General features: G+C 44.0%; 1 protein-coding gene across 1 annotated transcript; it reads left to right on the plus strand.

Annotated features, from left to right (window-relative positions):
• The first annotated feature begins 2,842 nt into the window (after nt 1-2,842).
• On the plus strand, nt 2,843-13,066 carry efna1b (ephrin-A1b). Its single transcript, XM_031853411.1, has 4 exons — nt 2,843-3,113; nt 11,055-11,350; nt 11,439-11,612; nt 11,761-13,066. The coding sequence occupies exons 1-4, from the start codon at nt 3,016-3,018 to the stop codon at nt 11,880-11,882; spliced, it is 690 nt and encodes a 229-aa protein (XP_031709271.1). The 5' UTR covers nt 2,843-3,015; the 3' UTR covers nt 11,883-13,066.
• Nucleotides 13,067-14,196: the final 1,130 nt, after the last annotated feature.

The raw sequence follows: 14,196 nt of genomic DNA on the forward strand, positions 1-14,196 counted from the left end.
GTGATGTATTCTCTCGCCTCTATTAAATTCTACTGCTTCATATTTCTGTGTGTCTTGGGAAACCTCTTCAAGACAGAGATCCCTGACCAGCTCTGATCCCCGCCTCAGGCCGGCAGGGTGAGTGGAGAGGACGGAGTGGAAGAGAGGAGCAAGACTGAACATTTAATAGGCTGAGGGGAATCTGTCACATATCCTGAACCTCTCTTATCAAAACATGTATTCTAGCTGAGTTGATACTTTTCTTCTTCCTCTGAAATCATGTTTTTGTTTTATGTATCTCTTCACTCCCCAAAACTCTTCTAAATATTCCCCTCTGATAGAAAATGCATTTGCTGAGGTTGGGAGAGTAGGAAAGAGAAGATCAGGCATCGTTAGGTACAGGTAGCACCACTCGCTCTGTGTTTTCTTCTACTTAATTACACAAGTTATGTAATTGTGGGATTTCCATAGCATGTTGAACAACTCGTGGATAGATGACGCCTGGAGACAAGTGCCTTGGAAAAAAACAAGGCGGTTTCCGTTTGCTGAGAGGTTTGTGTGGCTGTCAGGTCTTCCCCCAGACTTCCTTTCATCCAATTTTAGAGCTGTCGAGCTTTCTATCATCTCAAACACTTTTTCTGTGAGTTTCTTTTTTGAGCCATCAAGTTTTCTCTGCTTCACTATCATTCGCAGAAGCCCTGGTCTTTCCTGTCGGTGTGTGTCTGTGTGTGCCTGTATGGGGTGTGGGAGGGTTAAGTCTCACTCTGAGAGTCATCCCAGCTACAACACTATCATAAGAGCTAAAGTGTGTGTTTCTCTCAGTGTGAACATGTACATGGGAGATCCCAGCCATATGACTCCTGGCTGCAGCAGCAGAGAGGAGGTGTATTTGTGGGTTGTGGATTTCTAAATTTGTGTTTCTGTCTCGCTATACTGTTGGATGTATGTTACAAACATCTATGTATCATGACAACATCCCATGTTTGAGCAGCAGAGGTCTGATGGCAACGAGGGACAGTCTCCTGGTGTTGTGTAGGAGAGAGAACTGAGGGTTCCTGCAACAGTATTTGCATTTCAATTCATTCCTTCGAGGAAATCAATATGTTTAAAGCAGTTTCTGGTGTCGCTAAATGAAAGATGGTGGGCGTTACAGGTATAGTTGCGAGAACATATGAAATCCTCCAAAGGTTTTGCATACAGAGTTTATCATAAACTGGACCTGTTCTTCATCAGTTCACTTCATCACTCCTCTTCCTCTTCCTCTTCCTTTTCCCCCTCTTTTTTTTGGGAGACATTATAGAGCGGAAAGGCACCCTCAGATATGATTAACCCCCCGACTGTCTACGGGATCTACAGTCAGAGTGTGTACATGTGTGTGAGGGTGTTAGTGTGTGTGTGTGTGTGTGTGTGTGTGTGTGTGTGTGTGTGTGTGTGCTCTCTCTTGATCCTCCGAGTGCCAGGACGTGTCTGCTTGCCCAGCCAAGCCTAGGGACAGTCAAACACTCAGCTTGTCTGCGCATACTAATACACACACACACACACACACACACACACACACACACACACACACACACTCTGTTTCCCTGCAGCTCTGGAGCTCTGAACCGGCTAACCCTGGCTGGGCTCCATCCCTGCCTGAGGGAAACCCTCTCCTGCTGAGGCCACAATCCCGCTGACACCCTATGGTCTGGAGTTTATCCACTCCATCTGTCAGGTTGTTTTCTGAAGTTACCTGTCTGGGGACGCGGTGAAGCGGAGACCACAAGATTAGACTGGCTGATAAGACGATAATAGTTCTTTACTATCTGACAAAAGGTAATCGGTACACCAGCGTGCCCAGACAACAGCAGCCTACCGGAGCATACGCACATCTCTAGGGTTCTCAAAGGATTACAAAACAACCACTGGGACAACTCTCTTTAGTATATAATATACTAAAGTACTCTTTCTCTGCAGCACCAACATATTTGCAGCTCAGTTTCAAAACAATGCAATTTAGAACAATACAAAACATACAAGTTGACAAACTTGTATTACAATATATAATAACAACCCAACAACTCAGCACAATACAATTGCAACACACAGTACGTCACAATGCAACACCCAGACATTACAGAGTTACAACATAAAACAACTGACACCAACATAAAACAATGGCTGTATGAATTCATATACATGAATTATCAAAATAAATGATACATTTTTTTTGTATTTTTTAAGTATATTTACTCAATAACTATACTTAAGAGCAATTTTCAGGTACAGTACTTGTGCTTTACTTGAGTATTTAATATTCATGCTACTTTATACTTCTGCTCCATTCATTTTTATCGGGAAATATTATACTTTAAAAGATATAGTTACTAGCTACTTTTGAATAATGATACTTGAGTTATATGTTATTGTAGATGGTACACATTGCCTTATATTCTCCTAATTTATTTAATTTAATTCAACATCTGATAAAACCTGTTGACAGCTCGCTAAACTTCATTCTAATCAAGTTGCTCAACAATCTATAATAACCAGTGTCCTGTAAAGATATGTGTTTCAGTGTTTATTTTTTTTATTGTTCATTAACTTTTGAACTTTGTATTGCTTCTAATTGTTTTTTTCTTCTCACCACATTGATTTATATGTCTTTATTAGGGTTATCATAGGCTCCTTCTAGTGGTATTGTTTTTGTGTTTTTCGATGTTCCTGATGTGAAGTGCGAGCAGCTGAGCGTCTCCAATGGCTGCGGGCGGTGGGCGGGGCATTCAGACTACCTTACAGCTATTGGCTGGCATCATATCGAGGGTGGAGCTACAGCCAGATAAAACAGTCAAGTTGCGCTTCTGTGAACCAGTCAACAGTTGCAACAGTGTTTGGTCAGTGACATCACTCTGAACTGCTTTGAATACTCTAGTAGTGTAAAATCCGCGATTGTTTTTCGTTCGCATATTTACGCATTTAAATCTTCAATAACAGAGTCATTTTTAAATCATCGCTTACTAATTGAACTTGGCGAGCGTCCTGTGGAGAAGAGGCAATATGGATTTGGTGTGTCTGATGTGTTTGGTGCTGAGCATCGGTGCTTGGTTCGCCTGTGCGGAGAGACACAGCGTCTACTGGAACAGCACGAATCCAGAGTAAGTGCAGATATTTGCTTTTGTGCGCTATTTGTTGTTTGCGCGCGTGTGTGTGCCTAAAGTTGTCTAATGTGTGAGTTGTTGTGAAGGGGCAATCACTCACTGTTCTGTCTGTGTGACTGTGTGTCTATCATTTTCTACATGTAAAGTCTCCATATAGTCCGCATTGTCCCGCGTGTCTTTAAGTACCCGATGCTGCGCACGCTCTTAAACGGTTACAACTAAGCTTGTTGTTTTCATTCATGTGGCAATTAAAGGTTCATGTGGCGTTTAAGGTGTGTAGTCCTTTTTAAAGTTGCCTAGCAGGATTGTCAAGGTGTTATTACTATACAGCAGCACCAGCAGTGGGGTTTAAAAGCAGGAGATTGTGAGCGGATGCCTAGACAGATGGACATATTCCCCACTATATTTAACTGCAACACATAGACTCAGACATACTCTAATAGTAGAAAATAGACTGACGAGTATGAACTTGGACAGTGACGCTGTCTAGGGTCTGCACCTGTGTCTGTGTTGGTGCAGTGTCTCATGGAAAGTCTATAAATGAAAAAGAATCGGTGTTTCAGACTCACTTTTATAGAGATGCCACATCAACTATTAGTATGTTACAGTGTTTTTTCATTGGATAAGATGGTGTGTGTGAGTGTGTGTGTGTGTGTGTGTGCGTGTGTGTGTGTGTGTGTGTGTGTGTGTGTGTGTGCGTGTGTGTGTGTGTGTGTGTGTGTGTGTGTCAGAGTAAGAGGCACATATTGCTGATTATTTTGTTTTGAGGTCAGAAATGTAACGCTATCCGACCACTCAGTGGGATCGATGGATCCTCGCAGACGCGCAATATCGCAGTGCGATTTATTGAGCTTTTAGCGTGGAGGGAGTGATCCCCACGTTTGAAAGACAGTATTCATTTATAAGCGAGCTGAAACAAAAGGACGGTCCCCGCTCCTTTACTGCCGAGATAGGTCGATTAAAATCCGCCACCGAGACTAAACAAGGGCAAAAGCCATTATGGCCTTTTAGGCTTGTCTTGATTACATTACTGGCTCTCTAATTGCCCTTTAAGAATGACAATAGACACAGGACTGAAAAAGAGCCCCTGTAACAAGGAACACAATTGTCCTGATAATTGGATAAGAAGTCTAATGGAAAGACCTGTCGTCATGAGCAGTGCTTGTGTCATGGGTTAGTCCAGGTGTGACTCACCGGCCAGGGTTTGACCCACCTGGGTTTTACACCTGAGTCACCACACACAGAGGGAGAGGAAGTGTGGCTCAGGTGAGACGGAAAGAACCGGTAGAGAGGAAATGTGAAACCAGAGGCTTTTTTGTGTCCGGATAAAGTTTTCCCTCAACTAATGATGAAGACAAAAAGAAGGTCCAGAGGGAGACCAGGGGTGGTCTGCTGTCTCTACTACAGCCCTGGACTGTTACTGCTGTCAAATGGGAGTTGTATAACCAGAAATCATAATGTAACTCTTAACAGACATGCAACAAATGACACATAACAAACGTGTATCTATTCTGCCTGTTCTTCTCTCATCATCCGTCATACTTCTGTTGAACCAGGACGATTTAGATGTCTTGTTCTCTGTTGTCCACTTAAGAGGTAAAGAGAAATTATGAAAAGTCAGGGACAGAAATGACTATCAGGAAGATAATGGCAGCTTAAATTAAACCATAATCGGCTGACCCCCTCATGCCACTCATATTATTTATTTTTTTGTCTCATTTTACAGCCTAATCTCCATTAGTCCTATATAATCCTTCACTCCCAGACCCCCTCCTTCACCTCCTCTTTTCGTCTACCTCTCACTTCTCCTCTCTTTTTCCATGATCTCTCTTGTCTTCTGGTTTCCTGCTTTCCAGCTAAAAGCCCACCTGCCCCGATCCGTTCCCCAGTGATCAATCAGTCACCTGTTCAGGCTCACGTTGGGGCTTTGACGGCAATGGGCCGTGGATAATTAATGCTAATTGATTCTTGGTCCGATTGAGCAGCAGTGATTTGTCTTAGGTGGAGGACAGTGACCAGATGGCAGCAGTCTGCCCATTCATGTCAGGGAGTATAGAGACGTTTAGGTGTGTGTGTTTTTCTCTAAACAATGCATGTAGGAGTGTGTTTTGATTTTCACCAACGTGTGTGTGTGTGTGTGTGTGTGTGTGGTTTTCCTACTTGACAGATGGAGAGGCATGTTTTTCTCAGTCTGGTCTTGTTTTTACACTACGTGTCTCTGCCTGTGTCGTGTGTGAGAGAGAGAGACTTTGAACTTGTGCTGCAATTTACCAGCTTTTACCAAGAAGTGATTTTATTTTTGTTTTGGACAGAGAGTACGTGATTGTTAGAGTGTGTGTGCGTGCGTGCCCAAACGTCAGAGTAAAATAAGGAGTGTCTGTTACCGTAGGCAGTCTTACCGAGACATGATAAATGTGTGACTCACACTTGCACACACCGGGGGGCAAGAGGGTGGACTTGGATGTTAATATTAGCTACAGCTGGCATTCCTCCCTGCTGTTACTATACTCAACTCTGTCAGCTGTGTGTGTGTGTGTTTCTCACTGTACAGTACCTGTCTCTTCCTCTACCCATCGTCGCTCCTTTTCCTCTCTTTAACAGCTGGGTCTCCTCCCAGACTGGCCGCTGGCCTCGAGCCCTCCATCTTCTTTTCTCTCTACTTACTGAATCGGTTGCATTCAAGATCTCTACTTTGCTGCACAGATAATACACAGCCTCCTTTAAATACACTATCTCTGTGTTATTGGGCTGCTTTCCTCCATCCAGGGTGGCCTGGCTTTATTTCCCATGCCCCCAGTATCTGTGAAGTATCTTTATCAGGAGTTTGGTGTAATGTAATATTCAGTCTATCTCCGTCGGTGTCTGGCTCTGCCTTTGCTGTTATTGAAGCAGCCGGGCCTGCCTTGACACGTACATATGGCCTGGAGTCTAGATCCCCAGATGCCCCGCCCTTACCCACTCAATTTGTACATTTTCTACATTTAGTTTGCTCTCTCTTTCCACTCATTGTCTCCTCCTCCCCACTCCATGGCCCGTCTGGTTGAAGGCCTGTAATCTCACCAAAATGAGAACACACAAACTTGCACTCACACACACAAACACACACACACAAACATAGATTACAGACAGTTTATAATCTGACCATCTGACCCTCAGACACACAACCTGTAGCTGTAGCTTAATAAACCTGTAGCTGTCACAGTGGATCATTCCCACCATAATCTCCCAGATGGGATCCATCCTACATCAGCACCCAGCAGCACCTGGAGATTTTAGTGACCACGTAAACTACAGTATACTTTGTATCTGTGGCTCACCCTCCTCCCACATCACAATATCCATGCGCCTCTGTTTTCTCTCTGCTCTTCCTCTCACTTCCTTATCTGTGGTCCAGACTTCCTCCCCTCCCTCCATCAGTCCCCCTTTTTATTTTCTCACAGACCATCCTCTGTTTTGGTCCCAGTAGTTTTCCACCGGAGGTGGACATGGCACCCCTCAGCCTTGGCTCTGCTAACATTAGAGAGGCCATGCTTTTGCCTAGCGTTATCGTAGTATGTCAGGGTAGGCATGCGTGTGTTCGTATGTGTACACTGCTCATTCATAGCATTTCAGGCATACTTTGGCTTTGCTGTCCACACATAGCCCACCATCGCCCTCTAAAGGACTCACTGGCACCAGATTTCTGTCGGATGGACTTAAGCTACGGTATTTAGAGGATGTTTTGCAGCAGTTGATTCATATCTTTTTTCAAATAAGACATGTTGAATAATAAATGTAAATTCTTAAAAGTAACTGAACTTTCCCCCTCTCTCTCAGCGAGACAAGACAGACACAGGCAAGCAGATTAACCACTCTGTGACCCCAAAACATATTAAACCAAGCATGATGCAATTTGGCCTTCTTCTATTCATTGCATACAGAAAAGGAGGCTACAAAAAGGGAGTCCGGGTGAAAAGATGTTTGGGGCAGAGAGGAGGAGTAGGAGCAGAGGCCGGGGTGCAGGGTGAGACGAGGGTGAACTGGAGAAAGGGATTTGTGTTGAGAAATTAGCCTGCATGAAGAGCGGTGGTATATTATGTCGGCGTTAAGAGACAGGAGAGGGAGAGGGGGATGGGGGGATTTTGGTAGAATAAAGGAAAGGCAGACGGAGGGAGGAGAGAGTGGACAGTGATGGATGAAGCGAGTGAAGTTTGGAATTGAATAAGTGAGAAATGGCAAAGTTGACCATTTTAAAAGCTCATCTTGCAGGGGCTAAAAGGATTCTCAGTGTCTTAACTATAGGATGTGTGCATATATAAGCACACCGATTTGCATGTCGTAGAAACTATATAGTTGAGTGCTGGATTTACAATCCAAGTAGAGACAGCCGGTTGTATTGGTGCCTATTGGAGGAAGAATTCCCACTTGGGTTTCTTATTGTAAGACCGTGAGATTGAGGAAGAATGAAGGTAGATTACATTCGAAGCTAATAAAGAGAGACTTTTCGGTATACATTAGATTGACTGTAATGGCGTATCCCACTAGTGAGCAGCTAAACCCATTAGAACCACTGACAGCTCCTCGGCCCGTGTGAAAAGAGGTGTGAATCTGCCATACCACAGCAAATTAATAGGGTATTAAGCGTACACGTCAAAGTAAGTGTGTGAGAGTGTGACTGGAAATTTGATGAGTGTGCCTTGTGAGAACAAAGTAACCATCCAAACCACAGACCCCCCCCCCCCCCTCCCCCCCGCTGTGACATTCCAGTGTATGCACACTGACTACCGACTACCTGCAGAGCAAATGGTTTGGGGGGTGCATCTGTTTAGTGTTTCAGTGGTGCTGACTCGCTCTGTGCTTGCGAAACAAATATCTTAAGTGCCGACTCGGATGCTAGCGAGTGTGAGAAGTTGCGACCCTGAACTCTAACCCTTCGACCCGGCTGCCAGTTTGAAACACCCCCCAGAGGTACAGTGAAAGACAGAGTTCCTTTGTCAGTTGTTTGACCGATATACCAGTGAGAGCTCGGGGGACAAATTGCGGGACAGCAGAGAGACGAGACAAATGAAAGAGAAATGGAAGAGGTGCAGTGCAAGAACAATGGAAGACTTCAAAGCTTAAATGAGGAGGCCAAGTGTTGAAGAACTCACCTAACTATTTTATACCCTTGTAACACACACACACACACACACACACACACACACAACTTGCCCGCTGACGCAAAAGCAAGAGTAGCTCCTTAGTGAGAGATGACCTGTTTGCAGCAGAGGGGAAGAAATATTACAACCACCTTTAACCCTTGCTGTTTACCCACACCTCAGTCACATGCAAGAAAACACTCACGCACGCACGCACGCACGCACGCACGCACGCACGCACGCACGCACGAGAGGCGTAAGTAGGCCTTGATAAACAGATGTGCTCTTGAGCCTGGGGCATGAGATGCCCTGAATAAGGGTCTTCAGAGAATCCCTCTCCCATGAAAATACACACACACACTCAGCCGAACCAACACACAGGAAGAAGTAGGTTTGCAACAACTCCCACACCTGGCTCTCGCTCTCACATACGACATAGCTATCACGTTAATGCGACTCTCACTCTCCTGGGAACTGTCAGTCAGAGGCGAGAGTAGTTGCGGGGAGATACAAAAGTCTCCAGAGTGGAGAGCTTTGATGAGTGAAATGTAAAGGATAGGGAGGATGGAGGGAAAGACAGTCCTTTGACTAATGGTTGCATAAAGATAACACAATCCACAGCAACAAAAAAAGACCCATTCAATTCTGGACAACCCAAATGCGGACCACGAAAATACACTGACAGTCATATGACAGTCTCACACACACACACACACACACACACACCCCAGTCATGGTAGTGAAAGCTCCACATGGGGTAAGGTACAGGGGTTGAAGGGGCCCTCTCCCCTTCAGGCATTCTGTTTTGGGGAGGGAAAGTGTATAATTACACCCTATTCATTCCTCCTCCCCTCCTTTTCTTGAGAACACGCTGGCCTCAGACCTCTAACGGCTTTTAATTAGCCAGGGCAATGGAAGAGAGGATGAGGAGAAGGGAAATGAAGAGGTGAAGAGAAGGATAAAGGAAGAGTTTTCTTTTAAAGCATGAGTTGTGAATTAAATTAGCAACAGAATATATGTTTTTGTTGGCTTTTGACAAGCCTGTGTTCTCACGTTGAGGTCGGCCAGACCACTAATAAGGACGCAGTGTGGGGGGAAAAAGGTATACCCTATACTTTTCTGCAGAGGGAGCAGCTGGAAATCTCCAAGTGCCTTGTTTTCTCAAAGTATTACTGGTCTGACTCAAAGAAAACCGAGGAACGAGATGAGAGGAGAGATTATTTGGCCAATTAGGCTGCTAGAGGCTGTCTCTTTTCCTTTCACTGGAGCACACACATATTCACACAAACAAAGGCGTGCACACCTACACACGAGTGTACACATGCGTACAAAGAACCTTTTCTGAGAGAGAGCGGTGATTGCAAGTGCAGGGTTGTGATCAGCCTGTTAGCCCTGGATAACAAGTGTAGAGCTGTGCTCGGCTAACAAAGCATGTTTTGACAGGTAGGTTAGCGCTAACGGGGACACACACACACACACACACACACACACACACTTGCATACAGAGGCAGGAAGGAGGGGTTAGAGGCCCACCTTTGGAGCCAGTGTGTCTGTGACTTGGCCAGGGGGTCCTAACAGGAGCCACAACAACAGGACGGGGGGCCGGGGCCAACACATCCAATGCTTTGATGCAGCGACAAACACACTTGCATGCATTAACAATAGCAGATAAATAGGCTGTTTTTCAATTGTTGTCACTTTCACTCTCAGCAACACGCTTAACACAAGCAGTCATTCAGTTTAAACACAGACTAGATGTGAGGATCAGAGCCTGTTGCCCTCGAGGATGTAATCAGAGTAATATGCAAGTATCAATCTTTCTTCACCTCCTGTCTTTTGGCTGATCTCACAGCAGTAGCAACATGCCACAGAGCTGCACAGCACATATTACTTTAAAGGAAAGACATTAGTTATGTGTAAGTTAAGATGCCAGGTGAGAGTTTTTCCTCTTTGCCCCAAGAAGTCAGTGCTTCATGAAGTCGCAGCTACTTTACTCCACGAAAACCGCCTTTGTATTCTGACTGAACACTATCGCAACAAATTTCACCATCCCTCTATGCTTCATTAGGACACCAAACAAGCCTAGGAAGTGAGCAAAGCGGAGACGGGAAGGCTCAAAAAGAGCCGTAAAACTAAATGAAGGGTATAGATGAAAAGGGAGACAGAGGGCGACAGTCTGACTGTCTCCACCCACTCTGTCTTTGATGAAATCAGCGAGACATTGAGTGACAGAGCTTCTGCTAGAGATGGCAAATTAGTGTGAGGAGCCACAACAGGAGCCTCAACACTGATGGACAAGCTTCCAGGTGAAGAAACTAGTGAGACAGAAACAGAGAGAAGGAGAAAAGGGACATTGGGAGGTCTCGTGTTGTTGTTGTTGTTGTTGTACGCAGGTATGAAGTGAACATGTGCTGCAGGCAAAACGAGGGAAGAAAGCAGGAAGGTGCGTGAGAGGGATGGTGGTAGGGCTTATGAGAGGTGGTGTAAACAAAATGGAGCAAGTCCAACCTGATCAGGCTGTTTCTAATTCTGTCGCGGTGATGGGTTGTCACAAGTACACGTCAACGCAAACACTCTCACGTGGTGCCTGACCTCCGCCCTAATGACTGTACCTGTGTGTTATTCGCGTGAGTAAGCCTGATTGCTGTTGCTGCGCGTCTGTGCGTGTGTGATTAGCCCTCATTGTTATTCATAATGTGTGTGTTGTATGAGCCAAGCTGCAAAGGGTGTGTGTTTGAAAACGTGTACAAACCGGCAAAATAAAAAAATATCCATGCCAGATGAAGACATTTGTCAGTAACCACCTCCTGTCTCCCTGCAGCTTCCTGTGGGATGAGTACGCAGTGGAAGTGCGTATCAACGACTATCTGGACATCATCTGTCCCCACTACACCCACGGCGAGGTGTCATCGCATGCAGCTGAGCGCTATGTGCTGTACATGGTGGAGAAGGAGGACTACGAGGTGTGCAAGCCTCACTCCTTCGACCAGCTCCGTTGGGAGTGCTCGCGGCCGTTTGCTCCCCACGCTCCCGAGAAATTCTCTGAGAAATTCCAGCGTTTTACTCCCTTCACCCTGGGCAAGGAGTTCAGACAGGGAGAGAGCTATTATTACATCTGTAAGTATGAAAGATAACATTTTCTTTTTCAACTTATTGTGCTCCTGAGAAGGTGTCTTGTATTAAAACTCTTTCTGATTTTCCACAGCCAAGCCAATGCATCACCATGGCCAGGATTGTCTAAGGCTAAAAGTGGATGTTGTCAGCTCTGGGAAAAACAATGTAGATAAATCCAAGGCGGAAGATACAGTAAAAACCTTGGATGAAGGAAAAGTGAAGTTTTCTGGAGGAGTTCACAACCCCTCTAACCGGCTCCCAGCAGGTGAGGATTCTTCTCAAAACAAAAAAACAGACGGATGCAAAATAGTCACAGCAGTCCCATGTCTGAGGAGCTCAGCTGGGTGTGGTTACTAAAATTGCCCGAATGATGAAACTCAACACTGACTCTCCCTCCCTTTTTCGTTCCTCAGATGACCCTGCTGTGATGGAGCCAAACGTTCAGAAGAGCATCGGCAGTTCAGGAGCACAGCTGCTCCCCTTTTCACTTTTCCTGACCATGAGCTCATTACTATTAGCCCTGATGCTACACTAAGGCTGAGCAAGACCTTACAACAGAGACAATGCTAACTCAATGCCGGTCATTGGGACCATGAATGAACACTCAGAGATTTTTTAATTTTTATTTTATTATTTGTTTGTTTTTTTTATACAGATTTTTTTTATACATGGACAGTGCTGTCAGTGTGCGTTTGCGTGTGTGAGAATGTGGAACGTGGATCGTTCCAAAGAAGAGGACCTTTTTTTTTTTTTTATTATGAGGATGAGAGTTCTCATTTGTGACCCTTTAAAGTGCACTCTTCTTTCATTACGAACAAAACAAAGAAAACTGATCAAAATACTAATGGATTGATATCAAATTGAAAATGACAAGGAGTATATTTCCTTCTTCGTCCTATGTTTTCACCATAGGTACAGATTTACATTACGCTCCTCATCTCTAGCTGTTAATGTAATTTTTCTTCCTCTACATGTAGAGAAATTATTAATTCTGTGTGTACTGGAAATGTTGTTGTCTACTGCCAAAGTGGATTTTTGTCATGTTGTTTTGTAGCACTCGGCTCCCTGATGTATCGCCTCAAGTCTGTTATATCTCTAAGTCTGACTCTCTTTAAGTTTCAGACACTACTGAAAGCATCTGACATCACACATTTCCTTCTGTTCAGTTATAAAACACGACGAAAAAACATTTCGTCTAATCCAGACCGGTGGTTCTCAAACTTTTTGTCTAATGAGCCACATTATGATTTTTTTTTTTTTTTACATTTTATACTGTATTTGATTAACAAAATTAGAGGAAATTGACCCGAATTTATTTGGACCCTAGAAAATTTAATTTGACTTTTGTGCCACAAGTTCCCATAGACTTCCATGTTCTCAAGAGGGTTTGTGACCGGAGGTTGAGATCCACTCATCAGAGACGGATACATTAAGATTGTATAACTAGCAGGGGTTTTAGGGAGCTGAGCCTCTTCAGTACTTCTGGTTATTCACTCATTTCTACTGCACATGGTACACTGTCTGATGTGCAGGTGTGATTCCACTTGCACATTGTCAAACCTCAAACTGAAGGGACTTCCCGGAATACATTTACAGTTGTTTATTCTCTTGTTAAAAATGCTTGTTTTCATTTTTTAAATGTTTGTGTGTAAATGTGTATATAGAGAAAACTATAAGAAACTGTTTAAAGATGTGAAATAAAAGAAAATTGTGATGTAATGAAAGTTTCTCTCTTTAGTGAAATTTGTTTTGGGTCTTGAAATCCCACTGACATCATTGACATCTTGATGAATGACACAATATTTTGGCATAAGCGATGAAATCCACCCCCAGGTCTTTCCCAACCTCGATTCTCATCCCCTCTTCTCTGCCCTCTCCCGTCTTTCATCCCTGGTTACACAGCTTAGCCTGGCTTAGATTTCACAGTCTGAAAACCAAACACGAGAACCGAGAGAGGGGCGATGAAGGAGTGAGAGAACGGGATAGTGCAGAGAGAGAGAGAGAGGCCCACAAGCAAACTGACAACTGGGTGTGAAGGTGTCACTCTCGCCTCCTCACCCTTTTGCCCTTTTCTTCCCTGTACATACTCTTTCTACACAGTGGTATGTTGGGATGAAGAGGAGCACAGTGCACACACTTTCATACCTGCAAACCTCAGAGCTGACTGAAAACTGTCAAAAGTCACCACCCCCTGTAAAACCACGCAGCATATACGTTCTAAACGTTTGTTTTTCCATAATCACTTCATAGTTTGAATTTACCACGGATGATCACACAGCCTCAGAAATCTAGCTCCCGTGTGTCTGTGTAGTTCTGTGCAGGAGGTTAATGCAGGACTGTGACTGTGTCTGATGAAACAGAACAAACATGGTGGTATTCACGCAAATGTGTTTTATGTCATACAGCAATGTGCAACGATCCTGAAAGGCAGTCCGATTGCAACTGTAAGATTTACAAATGACCTTAAAAACCTACAATTACGGGTTTATGAGGAAGCATATAAAGCCTTTAGCTGGGTCAATGTAATAAAAAAAATGCAAATATCTTAACTATCCACAATAAAAGGACCCATTGAGAAATATGGTACCCATCAGAGATTAAAGTTACTGATGCATATGGTACATGTACCTCCATAGCATCACAAATGAAAACACAAAATTCCTATAATTGCAGCCATAGTATAGTTTCAAATGTCTGGAAATAGATGATTCACTTATTGCATTACATTTAGAATATGTTTGAAAGGACAAAGCGTCTAAAGATCAAGGTTAGATAACCTTTTGTATAACGGACCTTTGTGCATTTAAAGGACTTCAAGGAGCTTTAGGAATATTGCAATTTAATTACAG

This window comes from Anarrhichthys ocellatus, unplaced genomic scaffold (assembly GCF_004355925.1).
Source record: "Anarrhichthys ocellatus isolate YVR2014 unplaced genomic scaffold, GSC_Weel_1.0 scaffold13, whole genome shotgun sequence".
Lineage (NCBI taxonomy): Eukaryota > Metazoa > Chordata > Actinopteri > Perciformes > Anarhichadidae > Anarrhichthys > Anarrhichthys ocellatus.

What these genes read in the sequence shown, in the direction of transcription:
- efna1b (XM_031853411.1), top strand. Translation starts at nt 3,016, where the DNA reads ATGGATTTGGTGTGTCTGATGTGTTTGGTGCTGAGCATCGGTGCTTGG. An exon ending in AGAGAGCTATTATTACATCT is followed by an intron (nt 11,351 to 11,438) that starts GTAAGTATGAAA and finishes GATTTTCCACAG; the next exon opens with CCAAGCCAATGCATCACCAT. An exon ending in CTCTAACCGGCTCCCAGCAG is followed by an intron (nt 11,613 to 11,760) that starts GTGAGGATTCTT and finishes TTCGTTCCTCAG; the next exon opens with ATGACCCTGCTGTGATGGAG.